Here is a 24,259-nt window from a genome sequence, read left to right on the forward strand (position 1 = left end):
GAAACATATTTACATACAGAAAGACTCTATTCTGGAGCCCCTGTCCCAATATCTCAAGATATTATATGCATAGGCCCATTCTAATATGATGATATTATATAAAAATGGAAGTGGCTGAATAAATTTGCATCATTTGTATATATATATGTGATGTTTTATATGGATATAGCATGAGTACTGAGTCCCTTCATGCTGATAGCAGGAATAAACATGCTTATTTAGAATTTAGGATATATTTTTATATGGAAACCCTGTAATACATATAATAGTTACATTTGCTTAAAATTTATATGGTAGATGTCGCACAATTTTGTTTCTGATTTTATGAATAAAATCTGTAGTCTGAAGATCTAAACTTCTTTTTAAGCTTTTTGGATTTTCTTTTATTTTTCTTAAACTTCATCAGCAAATATAGTCCATTTTCCAAATAATAAACCTATCCAAATTAGACATCTTTGTTCTCTTTATTTTTTCTACTAAGGAAGGTTTTTAAAAAATGGTACTGTAAAGAATATAACCAAACTATCATAAAATGCTTATTTATTAAAAATATGATGTCAAGTGCAACATAGATGAGGTTGAGACAAGACAGTAATGATCATTTATTCTCTACTATAAAGTAATAAGTTGTTTTATAAAACTTAAAATTATAACAGAAATATATAATCAATCACATTCAGATAAGCAATAGCTATTAACAGTTCAAGAGATACCAAATTATATATATATCCCAGACACAAGGTGTTCAAAAATCTAATTCTTGAAGGAATAACTATAATTCTACTTAAATTTCAAATAGCAATAACATGTTTCTGAGAAGTAATGCGGCTGTCCTCTGTTCAAAAAAATTCATGCTTTACTAGAGCTGTTCCAGGCTCCTTTTAAAATTTCCAGGCTAGGTTTTGCCTATGTTCTGCTCACATAAAGTTGTCTATGCAGCTGAACTACTAGGGTGACCAACAGAGACCCTTCGAAAGAGTAACTGGTTTAACACACAGCCACACACACAGACACACTACAACCTAGGACTGAACTCTGGACCACCTGGAGTATAAATCAGTGACTAAATCCAAAATGATGTCCCAAGTAGGTTTGTGGAACAGAAAAAGAACATTATGTAAAAACCAAGGAAATCTGAATAGCGTATGGACTTTAGTTAATATTACTATTATTAATGGTAATATGTAACATTAATGTAAGATGCTAAGAATGACTAAAAATAGTACAGGGTATATGGGAATTCTTTGTGCTGTCTTTGCAGTTTTCTGTAAATCTAAACTGTACTAAAAAATCAAGTTCATTAAAAAAGTAGTGGTATAAGAAGCTAAGAAAATATACATGCTTACTCCATCTACAGAGATAACATTTCAAAGTCTGCTTAGCTACTCTGTCCAGAGTCAAGTCCAGGTCTCCACATACCTCTTCTTCTGTCATGTCCACGTACTGCTTATTCAGTCTCTAATATATGGATAAAACTGTTAAATTACTAATCACCAGCAGACCTGTGTGACAAAGAAGGGAAATGGGAAAACTCTTAAATAGATGCGTTATAACGTTTAACAAAGAAAGAAAGAAATATGGTTAGATATATAATCCTTGTTTCAGCAAATATTATGAGCATTCTTTCTCCATTATACGCTCTGTACTTCATTTTTTTACCTTCAAACGGTGTGTTTTAGTATGTGTTTTATAGCTGGTAGTGTGGTCTAGTCATTCATTCTTTAGGAACATGAGCCTTTAGTAGCCCTACTTCTAAGCGGCTGTCATGGTCTTCTATATATATTTTGAATATATCTCTATCTCTATATCTGTATATAGAGATAGAGACAGAGAGACAATAATAGAGACAGAGAGAGAGAGAGACAGAGAGAGACAGAGAAAGGGTTCAGAACAGGCCTCCCCAAGATGTGCCACTTTGGCATTTGGATTATTTCAAGCTAAAAGCAGTTGAGACGCAAGATAAACTATTGCCCTTCCCTTAACTACATGGGAAAACTTAAATTGGGGATTTTCCCCAGAAAAATAATTATTACCAGAGATAAATTTTATCTAAGTGACCCCATCCATATGGCAAAACAAACATCTAATTATCTTATCATCCTGTGAATGACCCTCCTGTTCTTGGAAGCCCCAAGCCCCCATCCTATTCCTTAGCTCAGTATGGAATATACACTTCATTTTACCTCTGAACCTCTCATGTATGTGGGGTTTCTATAAATACGAAATTAAATTTGATTTTGTTCTGTTAATATGTCTCTTGTGATTCTAATTCTTCAACTAGCCAAAAAGAACCAAAGAAGGGAAGGGGGAAGGGAAATTTTCCCCTTCCCAACAATGTTGGGAATTGTAGGTTTGAACTGCATGGTCCACTTATACACAGATGTTTTTAAATAAATACTACAGTATGACATGATCTGTGGTTGGTTGAAAATGGGGATGTGGAACCATGGATACGAAGGATGGGCTGTGGGACTTGAGCATCCTCAGGTTTTGGTATCTGTGGTGAGTCCTGAAACCAATCCCCCACAGATACCAAGGGATGACTGTGTTTGTGTATCTATACATCTATCTATCTATCTATCTATCTATCTATCTATATTTGCCTATTTATCCAATTATATGAGAAGTATGAATTTCTGAATTAACTAAGTTGCAGTTCCATAATCTAGTTAAATGAGCCCTGGGGTAATATTACTTCCTTGAATTTAGAAAACCTACAGAGAGTAGAGCCCATATTGCTATAATAAATAACAAAAATTCTATGAATGGATCAGAAGTTGTAACAGAGAGATGTATAATTTATGCTTCTCCACCTTCCTTTCCAAATCTACATATTTTGACTCTTGAAAAAATGTCACTATAGACTTTTCATTTGTTTATTTATTTATTTATTTTTGGCTGCCTTGGGTCTTCGTTGCTGCATGCAGACTTTCTCTAGTTGCAGTGAGTGGGGGCTACTCTTTGTTGCGGTGTGCTGGCTTCTCATTGCAGTGGCTTCTCTTGTTGCAGAGCAAGGGCTCTAAGCACACAGACTTCAGTAGTTGTGGCTTGTGAGCTCAGTAGTTGTGGCTTGCGGGCTCTAGAGCGGAGGTTCAGTAGTTGGGGTGCACAGGCTTAGTTGCTCGGCGGCATGTGGGATCTTCCCAGACCAGGGCTCGAACCCGCATCCCCTGCATTAGTAGGCAGATTCTTAACCACTGCGCCACCAGGGAAGTCTCACTATAGACTTTTTATTCATGAAAATCATTAACTCCAAGCCCTTCAGTTTGTCTCCCAGAGGGTACCAAAATTTGGGCATTTGGGAAATATAGTAAGACTAGTAGTAAATACATAAACAAGAGTTGATTGCCCCAAATATTTTGCTACAAAATGAGTTTCTAAATTGTATTAGGTTCTTCTCCATATTTTTCTCTTCACACCAAAGTCTTTTATGCATACGTGTACTTAACAGAGCCTATGAGACATGCCTTTTCCTAGCACCGAAAGAGTCTGGAGTGAGTTTATGGAATCCTCTTTGGACAGGCTCACCTGTTAATGTGAGAAGGGTGTTCTCTAAAGATGGCTGCAGAGAGAGAGGGAAAGAGAGAGAGAATGAGCGGGAGAGAGGCAAGAAGAGAGAGAGAGAGATCTATAACCTCTCATTTTACAGATGACAAAATGAAGACAAGGACTCTTGTTGAAATACATGTTTTCAGACAGCTATGTTAGTGTTCTAGAATCATTGATATTATGATTACTCTTTCTGTTAGTTGTGTTTTGGAGACGTCTCATAATATTTCTGTCTGAATATGAAAGCAAATGGGTCTGGACTTCATAAAATGCACTGATGTTGACTGTTTTCATTTTAACCTGTTTACCTTGAGAAAATGTATCCTCTACATGTGGAGAGAAGACAGAATGAAGAGGTCAGAAATGCAATCTCTTGGGACAACATCAGTGCACAAAATGCATCACAGGAAACAATGATTCTGATGATGCATTCTGAAACTGATTCTGATGAGGAAGGAGGTCAAAGGGGAAATACTAAATATACTTTCATAATTAAGAACATATAGAGATTACTTCAATTTTTTAAAGAATAGTCCATTAATTAAGAAAGTCTTTTTCCCATTTCTATCAGAAAAAAAAAATTGGAGTTCAAGAAAAGTTTAAATTGTTAAAATGAGATATATAAGATTGATATGTTAATAACAATTTTTTGAATACACCACAACTAACTTTATACCAAATAGAAGATAATATTGTATATCATATAAATTGTATATATGATATTGTATATCATATATCATTCATGCCTGCTATTTCTCTATAGTTTATTGTTTGCCATTAATATATATTGTTGTTTTCATGATAGAGATAATGTAAAAAAATTTTAAGTTATTTTTTTATAAAAGGGGGCAAAGTTGTTTTAAAAGAAGTTCATTTACGACTTGACATTAATTGTCCAGGGAAATGCAAGGTGTGATATATTGATGCAAAGAGGTTTATTAATCTATTTTTGCCAACAAACTAGTCTGCATTTATGTGTTATAAACCTTAATAAATATAGTGACAAGTACTTCAGTATTATATGTGTCTAAATTTACTGTCACATTGTTTTTTTCCTAATATTTTAAAGTAGAATTGTCTCTTTTTGGTTATTGATGGTTGTTATAACTATCTTGATGATGGTAAAAGTCATAAAATAAAATATATTTAATATCACTTCATAAGTAGAAGTATGATTGAGGAGAAGTTACTTTATTGTCTTTAGAATGACCATGTTTCTCTGATTCTTTAGTGTCCATCTCGGTCATTATTAATGATCACATTTCATCTTTTTTCTGAAATGTTCAAACTTGTGTTTCTGATGCCCAAATTACTGTTGTATTAGAAACATAGGTGTTACCATAGTTATTTGGTAATTTGCATTGTGTCAAGAACTTTGAGAACAACTACAAGTTAATACGACATTCTGAATGACACATTTTCCTTGTCCTTATTATTAGGGCTTTAGAGAACCTGTGAATAGCTCTCCTCCAGAGTCCTTAAACATGAGAGAAAGACACAAAAAAGTAGGCATTTCTGATAACATATCAGTAGGATATGGTTTGAGAATGTGGCAACAATGGGCTTTTTTTGAGCACACTAAGAATTATACAAGTTTACCTCCTCCCTTCCAGGATTTTCCACGTTTTCATCCCCACCACAGGCACAGCTGAACCATCACAAGCCTGGGCCTATTAGCACAAATATTCCTTACTACATGGAAGGAGATAAAGCAGGATTCCTTCCTGCAGGCAGGCTGGCTGCCTAAAGAATTGAGTGAAAAAGTAGCTGAGTCACAAGAAAGTGTATTTCCTCTCACATTTGATGTGATTCTGAATATTTTGTATGAAGTTCCTGTTTATCTCTCAACCAAAGAAACTCACTTGAAGAGTTGATAACTTTACATTTGATTTCTCAAATTCTTTTTTTCTTCTCTCCAAAAACTTTAAGAAAAACTAAGGCTTTCCAATCTCAGTTGTGTGACGGAATGAGGACAGACACCATACAGTCTCAGCTTCCATAAATCACACTCACGAGAGCCTTTGTTCACCGGACTTTGATCACAGACTTCAGCATTCTCTCTGTTATCTTGCCTGAAACAGGATCAGATTCACAGAAGCCGGCCATTTGATTCCCAGTACTTTGGGTGAGTCCCTCCTTCCACTGGCAGGAAGAGAGCAGTATTCTGGCTTAGAGCTCTTGAAATTGATACTACTACTGGGATAGGTGTTTCTGTAACAAAAGCAAGGCACAAAGCCACTGTGAATTCTTCATGTTGGGATTAGAAAGGAAGTGCTTTCCATCTATATTCATTTTGTTATTCAAATGGTGTTTTAGACATATCTTTCTCCTGTGCTGCAGTTCATACCTCTCCAGGTGACGGAAAGAACAAACTATAAAGCCTTGCCTTGGCACCTGAGGTGTTCAGTTGTGGTAAGACAGGCTCTTTAGAATTGTGAAAAAAATTCTAACTACTGAGCCTGCACTCTAGAGCCCTGTTTCTAAAATAAATACCTGTGTGTCCTTCTGTTTCATTTCTTTAGTATGGATTTTGCTTTTTCCAGCTCATAACATGCCAATTTACATATATTATAAATTAGACCAAATGTTTTTTAAAAATAGTGCTGCTCATTAAAAGGATCATACACCATGATCAAGTGGGGTTTATGCAAGGAATGCAAGCATTCTTCAAAATACGCAAATCAATCAATGTGATAAACCATATTAACAAAATGGAGGAGAAAAACCGTATGATCATCTCAATAGATGCAGAAAAAGCTTTCGACAAAATTCAATACCCACTTATGGTAAAAACCCTCCAGAAAGTAGGCCTGGAAGGAACTAACCTAAACATAATAAAGGCCATATATGACAAACCCACAGCCAACATCATTCTCAATGGTGAAAAATTGAAACCATTTCCACTAAGATCAGGAAAAAGAAAAGGTGGCCCACTCTCACCACTATTATTCAACATAGTTTCTGGAAGTTTTAGCCACAGCAGAGAAGAGAAAGAAATAAAAGGAATCCAAATTGGAGAAGAAGAAGTAAAACTGTCACTGCTTGCAGATGACATAATACTATATATAGAGAATCTTAAAGATGCTACCAGAAACTACTAGAGCTAATCAATGAATTTGGTATAGCAGGATACAAAATTAATGCCCAGAAATCCCTTGCATTCCTTTACACTAATGATGAAAAATCTGAAAGTGAAATTAAGGAAATACTCCCATTTACCATTGCCAGAAAAAGAATGAAATACCTAGGAATAACCTACCTAAGGAGACAAAAGACCTGTTTGCATAAAATTATAAGACACTGATGAAAGAAATTAAAGATGAGGCAAACAGATGGAGAGATATACCATGTTCTTGGATTGGAAGAATCAACATTGTGAAAATGACTATACTACACAAAGCAATATACAGATTCAGTGCAATCCCTATCAAACTACCAATGGCATTTTTCACAGAACTAGAACAAAAAATTTCACAATTTGTTTGGAAACACAAAAGAACCCGAATAGCCAAAGCAATCTTGAGAAAGAAAAACGGAGCTTGAGGAATCAGGCTCCCTGACTTCAGACTATACTACAAAGCTACAGTTATCAAGACACTATGGTACTGGCACAAAAAGAGAAATATAGATCAATGGAACAGGATAGAAAGCCCAGAGATAAACCCATGCACATATGGTGACCTTATCTTTGATAAAGGAGGCAAGAATATACAATGGAGAAAAGACAGCCTCTTCAATAAGTGGTGCTGGGAAAACTGGACAGGTACATGTAAAAGTATGAAATTAGAACACTCCCTAACACCATACATAAAAATAAACTCAAAATGGATTAAAGACCTAAATGTAAGTCCAGACACTCTGAAACTCTTAGAGGAAAACATAGGCAGAACAGTCTTATGACATAAATCACAGCAAGATCCTTTTTGACCCACCTCCTAGAGAAATGGAAATAAAAACAAAAATAAACAAATGGGACCTAATGAAACTTAAAAGCTTTTGCACAGCAAAGGAAACCATAAACAAGTCAAAAAGACAACCCTCAGAATGGGAGAAAATATTTGCAAACAAAGCAATTGACATAGGACTAATCTGCAAAATATACAAGCAGCCCATGCAGTTCAATATCAAAAAAACAAACAACCGAATCCAAAAATGGACAGAAGACCTAAATAGACATTTCTCCAAAGAAGATATACAGATTGCCAACAAACACATGAAAGGATGCTCAACATCACTAATCATTAGAGAAATGTAAATCAAAACTACAATGAGGTATCACCTCACACCAGTCAGAATGGCCATCATCAAAAAATCTACAAACAATAAATGCTGGAGAGGGTGTGGAGAAAAGGAGACCCTCTTGCACTGTTGGTGGGAATGTAATATGATACAGCCACTATGGAGAACAGTTTGGAGGTTTCTCAAAAACTAAAAATAGAACTACCATACGACTCTGCAGTCCCACTACTGGGCATATACCCTGAGAAAACCATAATTCAAAAAGAATCATGTGCCACAATGTTCATCACAGGTCTATTTATAATAGCCAGGACATGGAGGTAACCTAAGTGTCCATCGACAGATGAATGGATAAAGAAGATGTGGCACATATATACAATAGAATATTACTCAGCCATAAAAAGAAATGAAATTGAGTTATTTGTAGTGAGGTGGATGGACCTAGAGACTGTCATACAGAGTGAAGTAAGTCAGAAAGAGAAAAACAAATACCGTATGCTAACACATATATATGGAATCTAAAAAAAAAAAAAGGTTCTGAAGAACCTAGGGGCAGGACAGGGATAAAGACGCAGACATAGAGAATGGACTTGAGGACATGGGAAGGGGGAAGGGTCAGATGGGACAAAGTTGGAGAGTGGCGTTGACATGTATACACTACCAAATGTAAAATAGATAGCTAGTGAAAAGCAGCCGCATAGCACAAGGAGATCAGCTCAGTGCTTCTTGTCCACCTAGAGGGGTGGGATAGGGATGGTGGAGACACAAGAGGGAGGAGATATGGGGATATATGTATATGTACAGCTGATTCACTTTGTTATACAGCAGAAACTAACAGACCATTGTAAAGCAATTATACTGCAATAAAGAGGTTAAAAAAATAGTGCTGTTTCTAGCAAATGATTGATTGTTATTCCTATTTTCTTCTGCTTTTGAGAGATATTTCTCTCAGGTGTTTTAAAAGGAAATGCAGATTCCTATGGGGAGCATCCCCTAACTCTGTTCTCAAGCACAGAAGCATCACCAGTGACCAGCAACCCTCAGGTTTCCCATACTTTGGTAGAGGTTTAGAGGAGACCATGAATGTTACTACCCTGTAAAACTTGTATAACCCAGCAACCACCCCAAATGATATTCTATGAAGAGACTTTGATTTATCTCTTTGATATAATTACTGTAAGTTAGCTTTGTAATAACAACTTACAAAGTTGAAAGTTGTACAACTTTCCTACAACTCCCCTGAAAATGACACTTTTATTTGTTTATAGCCAGTGGAGATGTGACTATCACCCTCACCATCCCTCGAGTTATCAGAGTTTAATGAAAGCCTACAATGTACCAAGTAAAATGCAACATATTGGGGTTAAAAAGGAAAAAAATTAAAATATCTTCTCTCTGTTTATAGAGTTTGTGTCTAATAAGAGATACAGAAAAGCAAATAAGCTATTATTAGTCAAGAAAATAAATGCTATCAGGATGGAAATAGAGAAAAAAAATTTTGTCTCTTACAAAGAACTGATCTTAGTACACAAGAATGTTTACCATAAGCTTTAGCTTTACTTATATTGGCGCTTGATTTGAATGGATTCATCCAGTTTCTTACAGGTAGCTTTCTACATCATTAGTTCTATGGTACATTCAGTCAATTCAAACCACAATTCTATTTCAACAAAAAAGTAAAATTGATCACTTGTTATTCCATGCCCATTCAAATAGGATTTAGACCACCTGACTGACCTTTGCCACATCTTCTCTGACAACACTTTTCAAGGGATTGATTGTTTTGTTTACATATGGACAAAGATGGTATAGGCAATGAATGGGAAGATTTTCATTAATTTGCATCTTTCTAGGAAAAGTGGTGAATAATAGAATTTATCAATAACAGCAAAAAGTAGAGAAGAAAAATGAGGAAGGAATTTTAATTAATACAAAAACAAAGACACATGAAGGAGAAATAAAATTAAAGTTTAAACTAGAGCAGAAATAATTTAAATTTGAAAAATTGAATTCAAATGTCTTTTTATAGCAAGCTTCCTCTATTCCTCCAAGAACATAAATGTAACTAAAACTAACCCTCCTGAAAGCTGATGAGAATCAAGAAAGCAATTAAAAAACAAAGCCAAACATTTAAAAGAGAGCAATTTGGATACAACTAAATAGAAGAGGCAAGCAATTAATAGTTTTGATAACAAAAGGAAGACTAACAAAGGGGAAAGTCAATTAGAAGTCAAATAAATTAAATTTTAAATAACTTAAAAAACAAAAGCCAAGTTCTAATTCTGTTGCAGGCAAATCATTGGCTTTTACAAGATGTCCTTGAAAAATTTAGCCATTATGCTACTTATTATTTCTGAAAAACAGTGTGGGGAAGTTGTTTCTGCTTTTGGTCAGCTTCTAAAAGAGTAAAGTTATCTTTCTCACTGAAATGTAAGCTGTAAGAGGACAGAGATTCTTCTGCTTCATTCATTGTCGCAGCCAAGATTTTTCAATAGTTTTTACCATAGGCACTGAGATATATTTTTAGAATTAATGTTGATGAACTTGTGGCAAAATAATTCATTGAAATATCCATGTATGTTTTATTCTCACTACTTCAAATAAATAGAAGGAAAGTGGTAAGGAAATGAGAAGTGAAATTTGCTTTAGTCTCTCAATCAACTCCTGCCTCCATCCCAAAGGAAAAGAGTGGTTTATGCATAGTAAGTAATTAACTGGTTTTGTTGAATAAAACCTAAACATTTAATGGGAAAATAATACATTTTTCATAATAAGGTAGAGGCTCTAGGTCTTGAAGACTAAAGAATCATGAGAATTTGTAACAGTTTCTTTCAAGACAGGGACATTTTGATCAAGACAGGGAAGGACACAGGATTTAGAATATGACTAGAAGTGTAGATCCTTGCCTGAATCCCAGTAAGTGCCTCTAAAAAGTAACAGAATTTCATAAAGGAATGGATCTGGGGTTTCCATTAGCTGAAGGGTAAATCCAAGGAGCCAGAGTTCTCAGCCCTAGCAATCTGAAATTCCCACCAATCTGACCATACGATTGGAGCAACATTAAATTTGATTTAGAGAATAATCAATTTTTTCAACCAAGTCACCAGTAAAAAAGAGGCTTCATTGACTTCATTAATTAGGTTAATTAATGCTCATTATTATATGATCGCATAGCATTCCACCTTTATATCTATTATAGCAGTTAATATTTTACTTTTATTTGTGTGACTTGATTAATAACTGTTTATGGTTAGAGTGCAAGCTTTATGAAGTCAGATGTCACGCTTGTTTTTTCACCCTCTCTAGACCGTAGAAATCTCATAATGAAAGTAGAATGGATGAATGTGCCCAGTAATGTATATGCAAGGCTGCCAAGAATCATATATAAAAAATTTCTCTAAGAAATATTTTGTAAAGAAACCCATACTAGGTATATGAATTAGACATTATGATCGGATTATCAAATTCAGATAAAATATTCCAGAGAAATTCAAGAAATATTTTCACAGGGAAGACAGATGTTCGCAAAGTCCATACTGCTCATAATCTTCAGAAATTCCTTAGGCCCTTCCAGCTGGGCAGTTAGATATGAGCTTTCCATGTTCTCTTCCTTGGTGGTGTAGCATTGTTTTTGAAAGTCCAAGATTCAAAGAACTAAAAGATTTTTTTTTTTCTGTTTTAATTAGTGAGAGTAGTAAATCGTTTACACTGAGTTAAATAGTAAAAAATAAAATTTAAAATTAATCTCTTAAAACTACAGGATAACTCAGTACATTCTAGCACATTAAGAAATCTCAGTACACAGACTCAAATAAAGGAGGTCAAGAGAATTACTCAGACAATATGAGTTCCCCTCTTGGCCCTTTGTTGTTTCCTCAGCCACATATACCAGGCGGCTGGTCACAGAAGCAAAAGTATGAACAAAGTTTCTGGTGTGTTCTGCTGGCACCACATTATGTGACCGTACTTTTCAATGCCACCTAATCTGCAGTGGGAATCTTTTAAAAAAGAACGTGTTGGCAATTTAATAGGTGTATAATGCCCTCAGATAGTAATGTATTTTGAGTTTCTGAAGCAATTAGTGAGAAGGAACATGTTTCCACTTATTGGTTAACTGTTTATATCTATTATATCTTGTTTATATAGTGTGAATTGTATTTGTCCAGCAAGAACTGGTTTTAAATTCCAATACTACGTAAAAATAAGAACATCAGCATTTCACTTAACCTCTCAGTTCTTCAGTTTCCTCCCTGCTAGAAGGGACATAATAATGGTATTTTGAGTAAAACATAGTTCTGAGGACTAAACTAAATTTTATCACAGGATGTGGCACATAGGAAGTGATCAAGCAATGGTAACCAGAAATAATAGTAGTAAGTGATTAATCATCTATTATATTCCAGGAGTTTTTCTTATATATTTAAAATAATTATATGGATTTGAATCCATTATCAATGTTAATGCAATCAGTAGTTTTCTCTTTAATTTTAGTTTGACTATTTCATTTGAACAAGTTTGGTATTATTGCATTAGTTATTCTTGTCCTGTTTTCTTTGATTGCTTGAGAAAGTTGTTCTTCCACAGGTCTGAGAAATCCTCTAATTTTATATACTGCATTTTGAAGGAAAAATGGATATTGAATTGAGAAACAGGTGGATAGGGTTAGACAATGCAGGGGTATTCAAAAGCAGGTTTTTTATTCTGTGCAAGAAGGGCCTTTGAAAGTATTTTTTCCTGTAGTGCTATGAACAGTCTTGGGATACTTGAGAAAATGTGTTGAGGTCACCAAATTCCATAAAATGTCTGAAAAAAAAAGACGAAGAAATGCTCTCTAGTCAATGATTAACGATTCATTAACCATGTATTTATTGACTACCTAGTCTATTAGTCAATGTCCCAAACTTGTTATGGACACAGAGACTATTTTGATATAGATTAGAAATCTTGAATTTCACAGGAGAGAGATGTGCGTTGACTATTCTCCATCTGCGTCTCCAGGTTCATGCTCCACCATTTGCCATACAGCTCGAAGCTTCAGGAGGCTGATTTTAAGACAATGTCGGTGGGATCCCTTGTCTTCCTTTTCTTTGTTGGGGTCAGTCAGTTGTATGCTCTGGAAGATCGGCGCCGGATCAAAGAGAGGTCAGTGTATCTCCTCCCACCGTTCCTCCCTGACAGGTGCCGTGAGGTAGCGCTCACGTTCTTTATCCAAGACCTTCTTCATCCACGTGCCTTCTTCTGATCTAGTCACCGGGTCCCTTCACCTCAGGTTAGTAAGTCTTCCAACTGTTGATGTTGCCAAAGTGTTTCACTACTCTTTATTGCTTTCCCTTAACCGAACCCTGCAACTTAAATCCCTTTACTAAACAAACTTCAGTGTAAAAAAAAAAACTGTGGGAAGCAGGAGGAAAGAATGTGCTTCCCAACTTAATCAAACAATAAACTTATTACTTAGACTGAGATGCACTAGTCAAATGCTCCTTCAGAGAAACATTTTTTGGCACAATTGCTGGGAATGCTGCCAGCAGAGAGTCTGTACCTCTTGGCCCTTCTAGGATCAGCCTCACTTGCAGTGTGCTTCTTTGCCTAAGAACATGCCTCTTCTTGTTTGGGGGTGAAGAGCCCGGGACGTGTCGACCCAACGCAGGACAAATCTGAGAGGCCGTTCTGGTTCCAGTGTCCCTGTGGGCTTAGAAGAGGGCTGTTAATTGTAGCTGCATTGCATCTCAGCCTCTCCCTCTGCCTGCCTCTGCTTCTTTCTGTTCGCTTCCATGGTGCTGATCACACAGGTCCTCCCAAGAAACACCCGGCATGCCAAACTCTGTCACAGATGTCTATTAGAATTTCACTCTCCACTGCACTTTTTCTTTCCTGTACGTGGTATTTTTTAATGAAGGGGATCATAAATTGATTTCAAAACATTTTTTTCAGTAACTAAGGAAACTTTAGGAAAGGCAGTAGTAATAATTCAGGCAAAACAATCATTTAAAATATAAAGTAGCCTATGGTTTGTGTACTTTTCATACCACTTTTATTCTAACATGTTGCTTATATTTTACCACTGGAAAAAGCATTGCAGATTTTATAGGGAAGTGTTATGGGTGCCACATGGTGATGCAGCTTTATGTTCAGAAACATATGTACATATGGAAACTCAGAAGTGCGTCTATCAACTAACTACATGCACTGAAACGTGACCCAGATGTAAGAAACAAGCCAGTTGCGCAGATGATCAACTTGATGTCCTCTGACATTTTTATTTTTGTTCCCTCTCTTTGAAAAGGTGTCCTATTTTTCAGTTTTTATGACATTGAGCAATTTCTTTGATCACTTCTCACACTTAAGGGAAAAAAAAGGAATGAATCAAATATATATGCGATTAGATAATTTTTTATATTTTCATATAGTCTTTTAAGTTTTTACAGTCTGTATTTTTATACATTCATATTGTAATAAAATCACATGCATAAATTTCTCTCTAATATACCTAGATTTTCCATAGATTCTTACCATATTCCTCAAACAAACATATATTGAACAAAATAACTTGGAAAATAGTTTCTTTGCAAGACTCCAGGCCATGACATTTTACCATTGTTGAATGGGGTATTTTAGCTCAACAGTAACTAAAGCCCTTTGGAAGAGTTTTATAGAGTGCTCCTTAGGACCTTTTCTACACTCTCAGGCTTCCTATAAGATGAGGAAATAAACTTAAACTCCTACTTTTAAAGTCGCAGTTGGTCAGGAATTTGAGTTCTTATAGAAAAATATATTTCTAATCGATACAAATGACAATTCCATCTTTCTGTCTAGACTATATATGAGAAAGCTAGACATTGATGATAATTCATAAGAGTTCGGGAGCATTTCTCTGTCCCTTTTTGTGGTGGAGGTGATGCTCTCCCATTCTCCAAGAATCAAATGAAGAAGGTGCAAGTGAGCCCATTTAGAAAGACAGAGGATTGTTGCAAGAATGTAGATTTGTCGGCCTTCGCTGGTGGTGCAGTGGTTGAGAGTCCGCCTGACGATGCATGGGACATGGGTTTGTGCCCCGGTCCGGGAAGATCCCACATGCCGCGGGGCGGCTGCGCCCGTGAGCCATGGCCGCTGAGCCTGCGCGTCCGGAGCCTGTGCTCCGCAACGGGAGAGGCCACAACAGTGAGAGGCCCGCGTACCGCAAAAAAACAAAACAAAACAAAAGAATGTAGATTTGTATCATACTCCCCAGATGCAAGGACTCAAAGGCCCCCTCTGTACCCTGGTAGGTGTGGCGCACCAGAACATTACAAAGAAGCATGCCCTGTGTCCTCCTACAGTTTGGGAGACAGAGAAGAGACTCTGCTTTTCACTTAGAGATGTGAAGAGGTTCTAGGTAGGCAATGACATGACTGGAAGAGAGCAGTAAGCAGTTTCAAATTTCATTTCTCTGTATACAGGGCAAGAATTATATTGCCACATTGTGGAGGGTATCTGAGAATGCAGCATTTTCAAAGACCTTTACCAAGAGACCTGGAGCAGAAAATGACTGGTAGCGTACCATCAAGGGAAGGAGCAAAGTAGTTGTCACAAGAATTCAGCTTGGATTTGTCAGCACTCATCAGGATATGATTCTGTGAAGAAGGCTTGAGTGGGACCAAGAGTACCTCAGAAAACTAGAAACGCCAACCCCAAGGGCAGGCATGTGGTGGCTAGAAATGGCAAAGCTTACTCAGCAGCCAAAGGATAACTACAAAGAGCATCAAGTGAAGAGACCTTTGCCCTCTTTTCTCTCATTCTGTCTTATTTACCATCATCAACCTTGTGGATCCTGTGAAGCCAAAAGAGAAGATGACAAGTGAGTGGAAATTAAGTAACAAAAAAGACATTATCCTCTTTCATAGATGCTCAGGCTGCTAGGCTGTGATTCAGCCTGAGCTGGGGCTGAGGAAGAAATTTTAGGCTATATTTGAACATGAAGTTTTAATTAGTCTAGAAATTTAAATATCTGAAAATATCAAAAATGTAGGTCACTACCTGAAATGCTCTCCAGCTTTGTATAAAGAACATCTGCGGGAACTCATCTGATAACAGTAGCAAAGAGAGAGAGGGAGAGAGAGAGAGAAAGGAGGAGAGGACAGAGAAACAATTTCCAATTTGCAGTATAAGAGAATCAGCGTTTTCAACAGACAGTTACCTTGAGAAAGTGAATATGATTATGTGTGCATCTTTGTGAGTTATAGCCCATTAAAGGCATATGCAACCCTTGTTGCCTTTCCAATGGCAGCTTTATTATTTCTGTGTAAATAGATGGAATTAATAAAGGAAAAATACTTACCTTTGTAAATTACCAACATTTTTGTACCTTAAATGATATTTGTCTCTTGATAAATGTTGTTTTTTCTTCCGTCACTTGGGAGTGAGTGGAGTAGTGAGTGGACGAGTAAAGTTTTTTTCTAAATATTAGGAAATCATGGGACTTCCCTGGTGGTCCAGTGGTTAAGACTCTGTGCTTCCACTGCACGGGGCGCAGGTTTGATCCCTGGTCAGGGAACTAAGATCCCACATGCTTGCCGCCCGGCGTGGCCAAAAAAAAAAAAACAAAAATTAGGAAATCATCATGTGGAAAGTAGACCAAGAGATCAGTCAGTTTACTTCATAAGTAAATTTTGTGAAATTATTTTTATTTGTTGCTTATATTTTTGAGTATTATGTTCTAATCTAGAATCTCAGTTTTAAGTCACAACCAAATGATTGAAAAGGAAAAGAATTTTATTACCTCATATAATTGAAAAGTTCATGGAATCATCCTTGCCTCACACATGTCTGAATCCAGCGGCTCAAATAATGGCCACAGAAATCTGTTCTCTCCCACTCTATCTGAGGAAGAGAGATGGCATCATTATTATTCATGATCAAATTTATTCATGACAAAACTGCAGTTCATCAATATGGAAAATGTCACAAGCTAGCAATTTGGAGAACTTTGACATACACTCAAGTTTTCCCAGTCTTTATATTCTTCTTTGTTGCTCTTCACTGAAAATACTTTATCTATCTACCTACCTACCTACCTACCTATCTATCTATTCATATGCATATCCATATATACATATATTTAATCTAACAAATGATGAATGGAAAAGCATTTAAAAATCAAATATATAGTTTTTAAATTTCTTTCTGTAAACATTAGACACAATCTGGCTCTTCATAAGAAAAAAAAAGAAATGTGAGTCCTTCTGTCAGTTACTACTGTAAAAATGTAAAACAGTTTTTAATATCTGTAGGACTCAACTTTTTTATTCTACCATTTCATAAGCATCCGTTAGTGAGAGTATTCAAAAAGGAGCCGGTACATCCAGGGAATATACTAGGCAATCTTTCAGGATAATTAGAAAGAAATATTAAACATAACTACTTATATTTATTTTGGTCTATAATAGCAACATTATTATAGATGAAATACTTTTATTATAGGTGATTATAGATCATTTATTACTTATATGTAATAAATAAATTTAATTTAATGTAATTTTGATTTACATAATTTAATTAAATTTAATTAAGTACTTAAATTTAGTACTTAATTTTATAAGTACTTAAATTGCATACAGTATTTGTCACTGGCTCTCTAATTCAGTTTTTATGTCAGACTGTCTTGTGTCACAGGTCACGTGAAATATTCAAGCTATTCCCATGGAGATGTGGGGATTCCATGGAGAAGGGGTTTCATTTCAGTTTATTACAATATGCTGCAGTTTACATGTGCTTAGAAATGTAACCTTAGAAATTTTACTATCAAGCAAATCACGTGCATAATTCTGTCAACCAGTCAGTTCCTCACAGAGTTATTCTGATCACCCAAGGCTCCTTTCTGGTTTGGTGTTGTGTTTGTTTTGTTTTTATTGCCCTTTACCCTGATCCCCATTCCTACCCCTATCCCCTTTTCAACCCCTACACCAGCCTGTTCAATGTAAATCCTTAAATGTGCATATCGTCCTGTTCTTGGGATGTAGTTTTGTCTATATGTCCCATGCAATCTTGTGTAGCATTTTTTTAATTCAACACAGTACTTTTAAGTACTATCAATATTACCATACATAATTTTTCATTGCTTCCAAGTATGTAAAAATTATTCCAAAGTTTGCATCTACTATAGTTTACATATCAATTCCTTCCTTGGTTGCCATCTCAGTGTTGTTCAAATCCATGATAACAATCAATCATAAATAAATAACTAAATAAAATAAATCGTAAATAAATAAAAAATTAAATGGCTCAGATAATTATTTCATGCACTTCCTTTATGATTATACTTAATAATTTCTAAAAAGATATGCCTCAATGCCAGGAGTGGTGTGGTTAGGTCATGGGGCATGTGCATAGTTTTACTAAGTACTCCCAAAATGTTTCCCGTAAATGTTGCACCTGGTTACACTTCCATTAGAAGTACATGAGACTTTTTAGATCACCTTACATTCAACAATCCTTGGGAATTGCATTTTTGGGGGCCAGTTTTAGGTATGTAAATATATTTTACTTGTTATGTGAATTTCAGACTACCAGTGACTTTGAGAATGTCTTTATTCTGCTTCAGTGAAATTGTTTATGTGTGCCTCTGCTCATCTTCCACTTGATTTTTTATTCTTGTCCTGTTGATTGTTAGGAATTCATTGTCTGTTCTAGGTAGTAATCCCTGGTCTGTTTTAGGAAGTGAAAAGTTATTAATATCTGTTTTCTTTGTTTTTGGTATTCTTCATTGAATAAAAATTACTAATTGATGGTAGAATATCTGCCAACATTTTTTGCCTTAATGTGTGTTCAACTGGGGCATTTTTAGGAAGTCAAATCCTTTTCTGCAACTATTGAGATAATCACATGAATTTTATGGTTATTCTTTTAATCTAGTAAATTGAATGACAGTAAAAATTAAAACAACTTTGCACTCCTGAAATAATCTTTGAGATGTACTAGTCTTTTTATGTTACTGGATTAGATCATCTAATATTTTGTGATTTGGATGTTTGTTTGCATCTATGTTCACAGGATAGACACTGATTGATTAATTGATAGATAGATAAGTAAATAGAAATATGTTTGTATTGCCTCTGTCTGATTTCAGGTAGTACTGGCCTCTGAAAATGAGTTGGTAAAAATTCCCTCCTTCTCTGGATGGTCTTTAAATGTTTGATAGAATTTACCAGTGAATTCATCACGACCTGAAGTACTCTTTGTGAGAATGTTTTTCATTAGGAATTCAATTTTTAGGTAGATAAAGTGATAAGGATTAAGGATTAAAATAATTTAATAGATACAGTATTTTTTTTGGTTTTTCTGTGTGTCCATTTATGTTGAAGCTCTGTTATCAGACACATCACCACCTAAGATAGTTATCTCTTCTTTATGAATTGATTTTCTTATCATTATATAATATTCCTTTTTATCTCTGGTAATGCTACTTGTCTTAGAATCTATATTGGTTAATAATATTGTCCTATCTGCTGTTTTATGTATAGTGTTTGCTTGGTATAGCTGTTTCCATTCATCTACTTTCAATCTGTTTGTTACTTTATATATAAAGTATGTCCCTTGTAAATAATACACAGCTTTTTATTTAGGCTGAAATCCATCTTTTTTTTGGAATGTTTAGTACAGTCTACATTTATGTGAGAAAACTATTGATATGGTACTGTTCAAGTTTATGCTCTTGCTCTTAGTTGTGTACTTGTCCCCTCCAATCTTTGTTACTTTATTCTTCTTCTTCTGACTCATTTTGCTTGACTCAAGAATTTTATTTATTTATTTATTTATTTAAAATTGAAATATAGTTGACATACAGTATATATAATACAGTTTCAGGTGTATTACACAATGATTTGACATTTGCATACATTGTGAAATGATCACCAGGATAAGTCTAGTAACCGTGTGTCCCCATAGAAATTTACTACAATATTATTGACCATATTCTTTATGCTGTATTACAACCCTGTGGCTTATTTTTTTTAAATAACTGTAGGTTTGCACCTCTTAATCCCCTTCACTTATTTTACCTCCCCTCTCGCACTACCCACCCCTCTGGTCCTTTGGTTTTCTGTATCTGTGAATCTGCCTTCATTTTGTTTGTTTTGTTTTTTAGATTCCACATATAAGTGAGATCATACAATATTTGTCTTTGTCTGACTTATTTCACTTAGCATAATATCCTCTAGCTCCATCTGTGTTGTTACAAACTGGCAAGATTTCATCATCTTAATGGCTGAGTAATATTCATTGTATATACTTATCACATGTTCTTCCTCCATTCATTGTTGATGGACACTTAGGTTGCTTTCATATCTTGGCTATTGTAGATAATACTGCAGTGGACATTGGTGTGCATATAACTGCGAATTAGCGTTTTGTTTTCTTTGGGTAAATACTCAGAAGTGAAATTTCTGGATCAAATGGCCATTCTATTTTTAGCTTTTTGAGGAATCTCCCCACTGTTTTCCACATTGGCTGCGCCAATTTACAATCTTACCAACAGTGCACCAGGGTTCCCTTTTCTCCATATCCGCACCAATGCTTGTTATCTGTTTTAAGTACTTAGTTTAGAATTCCATTTTATTTACTTTCTTATATTGTAGTTTTGCCTTTTTTATATTTTAGTGACTGATCTAGGCATTATGTATCCATCATTCATTATCACAATCTACCTCCAACTGACGGTATAACAGCTCCTGAATAAATAACTCATTGCATACTGTCATGTACACAACTCTTTCTTTTGTTCTTTAGTTATCATACTCAGTTGACTACATAATTTATTGACTCCATAGCACAAAATATATAACTGTATGTATATTTTTATTTTAAATAGTTGACCATTAAAGATTTTAATACATGTCTAAAAGGAAGTATAATTGTGTTTACCCACATGTTATTTTTAATGGCGATCATTCCATTCTAGACCTAGTTTTCATCCAGTGCCATTTTTGTTCAAATGATATATTAATAAAGTAAAAGAAAAAACCCCACCTGATCATCACAATAGATACATAAAAATTTTTTAAGTAGGCATATATTCATGAAAAAATACTGAACAAACTAAAACTAAAAGGTAACCTCCTCAATTTAATAAAGGGTATTTACAAAAATTTAGAGATACTGGCAATCTTAATGCAAAAAGGTCTATGGTTTTTTCTTAAGATTAGAAAGAAGGCAAGTATGTTGGTTCTCACCACTTCTATTCAGCATCATCCTTGAAGTTATAGCCAGTGTTATCAGAGAAAAGAAAATGTAAAGCCCAGTCAGATAGGAAAGAAAGAATTTAAAAGTGGGGTTTTTGTATGTGTGTGTGTTTTTTCCCTGTCACATGATCTTGTAAGTAATCTATTAAAAAATATACTAAAACTAATGAGTTTAACAAGTTCATGGAATACAAGATCAATATATAGGTCAGTTGTATTTTGATATATTATTAATAAAAAATCCAAAAAAAAGATTAGAAAATTATTTTACTTGTTTTTGCAATTTCTTCTGTTTATTTTACATTTAAAACATTCTTCTTAATTCTAAAATCAAGTAAATATTCTCCCAAATTTTGTTTTAGTTTTTGTACGATTTTATTTTATTACATTTAGTTATTTAATCTACCTGCTATTTAATGATAAATGGTACTAACTAATAAAGAAAATCTACATTACTTATCATATTATAAATATTACTAAAATAACCTTAAACTTTATTGTATTTTATTAAGGGCAAATGTATAAACAGGGAAAATAAAAAATATATTAAATTTCTCAATTCGTAATCAGTCCCAGTGGACTGTCATATCTAATTTTCTTCCTTGTTTTTTGAGGATGTGTTACCCTTGCCTGTTATTTTTTCTGAATATTTTCAAAATACATTGTCTATGATTCAAAAATGATGTCGTTTAGTTTTGATTGGAGATGCATTAAGTATATAAAAAAGGAAATACACAACAACTTGGCAATATTTTGCTTTCCTACCTGAGAATATAATGGTCTCTATACATGCTCAATATCTCATAGTAAAAATGTGTAGAATTACTTAATCTAATTTTAAGGAAGAACAGTAAAGCAAATGAACAACTCAAAGATTTATTCGTAGCTATATACATTTACTCTAGAAGAAAATATTTATTTGGCTCTAGACTTTTTGTGAAGATGGGGCCACTGATTTAAGGCCACATCAAAGTGTACTTACTATAAGTTATAACGAGGTGCCTTCCTTGATCTTAGCAGAAACCTGCAGAGCTTATGTACACCCTTGCCACTTAGAATGTGATCTTCAGACCAGTGGCATCAGTATCACCTAGAAGCTTGTTAGAAACATAGAATCCTGGGCCCATACCTGACCTACTGAAACAGAACCCAGTTTAACAAGATCCCTAGGTGATTCTTATTTACTTTAAAGTTTGAGAGGCACAGATGAAGTCCATCTATAACTTGTAGCTAGAAAACAACTTCAAAGGAGAAACAAATCATAATGTAGTGGAAATAGTTCTGTTTAATATTTGCCAATATTAGTAAATATCCATAAAGCATAAATGCAATTTTTTTCCATTATTAATGGCAACATTTGTTGAAATTTGTCTTTATGCCCAGGTTACTTTACCAAGTGTCTGCTTAGTTGCAGTGCAAGCTTTTAGAATGCCAGGGAATGTGTAATATAAAGCATCTTTTATAAAGATATGTCCCAAATTCTAAATACAATGCAGGTGCTCCGTAATTATTTTTGAACACAAGACTGAATGAGTGAGTGGTTTAATAAACAGTTATGAAAATGAATTAAAATGAAAATACAAATCTCAACACTTCTTTGTTAAAGAAATAGATATCTATGTTATGGTAATACTATGTTGTATTCACTTTATTTCCATAGGATGTGTGAAAAGAAATGTGTTTATTTTTGTTTCCTATTGTCGCATAACAATTTATTACACCTTTAGCATCTTAAAAAAATATAAATTCCTTATCTCACAGGGTCCTTAGGTCATGTCTGGGTGCATGCTACATGGGATCTCAAGGGGTCAGGCTGCAGTCCATACCACCCAGGGCTGCAGTCTCATCTAAGGCTCAGAGTCCTGTTTCCAGCTTACTTGGAAGATTTCAATTCCTGGTTGTGGGACTAAGATCCCTGTTTTCTTGCTGAGTGTCAGCTGGGGGCTCTTCTCAGCTAGTAGAGACCACTAGCCCTTCTCTATCATTGGTTTGGCCCTTTCCACAACATAGCAGTTGGCTTCTTCAAGACCAACAGTAGAGCCTTTCTCCAGTTTGCTAAGATGGAGTCCTATATAATATGATAATCTCACTAATGTGACTCTCCCATCACTTTGATCATATAACAGAATTCCATCAAGGGAGCAGGCATCCAATCAGTTGAGTCCCATTCACAGTCAAGGGGAGGGGATCACACGGTGCATGTACATCAGGAGAATCTTAGGGAACATCTTTGGATTCTGCTCACCACAGTGCTCATATATAAAGGGATATATAAAGGAAAACCAGAAATTCCCTTCGCCTCTATAAAATCTGGCTCAGACACCTGAAGAAGACATATCCAAATCTATTTTGCTGCTTTCAGAAATGATACATTTTCAATCACAAAAATAAAGTTTACTACATCAAAGGGTCTCGTTTTCGCTACGAATATTTATTTCCCCCAGTAAATGTCCATTATTTTAGATAAACATTCCAGGGTTTGTAATTGAAGATTTTTACTAAAGCATTTCTATCCATCACATATTTGAAATCTAATGTCATTACTTCTCTTAACTTTACTTCCTTTGAGCTGAATAAAATACAAAGTGCTGGTTCTATGATGCTTGCTGCTGCATGTAATAATGTACTAGTGCATGTATTAGATGTATAAAGAGTCAAACTCTAAAATACAGTAAACAACAAAAAGTCTAATAATTAGGAAAGAGCAATATTATTTTGTGAAAATGCAAATTTAACTGGGAAAGCCACACATTTACTATAGGGCTGTATTATTTTAAAAGGTAACCCTTTTGTTAGAAATTTGTGGTATAGATTATATAAGAATGATACTTCAAAATAATTTAAGAGGATTTTTTTTTTCTGCCTTTCTCTGTACTTTTAAACTCAGAGGAGGGAAGAACATGAAAATGTTATACTTTTGCCTTGATTATTACCTTTCAATCAAATACTCATATGATGCCAAAGCTGTTATGAGCTGGTGCAGATCATGGAAATAAAAGGACAGAATTATAGATAACTACTAAAAATACATTTTACAAGCATTAGCCTTGAGACAAGTATAATAAGTATAAAATAGTTCTCTGTAAAGATAATGCATTGGGCTTTTTTCTGTCTTTGTTCTTACAAACTGATTTTCCTAGGGAGTACTAATACCAAATAAATTATTGTCATTAAAACTACATAGACCTGGGCTGAAAATGTGTCTCTGAGGTAACCTTAGATGCTGACTTTAATAACTTCATTTTTCTTCATTATCTTAA

General features: G+C 34.8%; 1 protein-coding gene across 2 annotated transcripts in view; it reads left to right on the forward strand.

Annotated features, from left to right (window-relative positions):
• LOC307176748 (uncharacterized protein) overlaps positions 1 to 24,259 on the forward strand; it is a 580,566-nt gene that overhangs the window by 395,109 nt on the left and 161,198 nt on the right. For both annotated transcript variants that reach the window (XR_013824880.1, XM_079903151.1), the window contains exon 5: positions 12,787 to 12,930. Coding sequence is in view for 1 of the 2 variants with exons in the window: in XM_079903151.1 (XP_079759277.1) it covers positions 12,787 to 12,930 (144 nt within the window). In the remaining variant the exon portion in view is untranslated. The remainder of the gene's footprint in view (positions 1 to 12,786; positions 12,931 to 24,259) is intronic.

Source organism: Stenella coeruleoalba (genome assembly GCF_951394435.1).
Source record: "Stenella coeruleoalba genome assembly, chromosome: 18".
Lineage (NCBI taxonomy): Eukaryota > Metazoa > Chordata > Mammalia > Artiodactyla > Delphinidae > Stenella > Stenella coeruleoalba.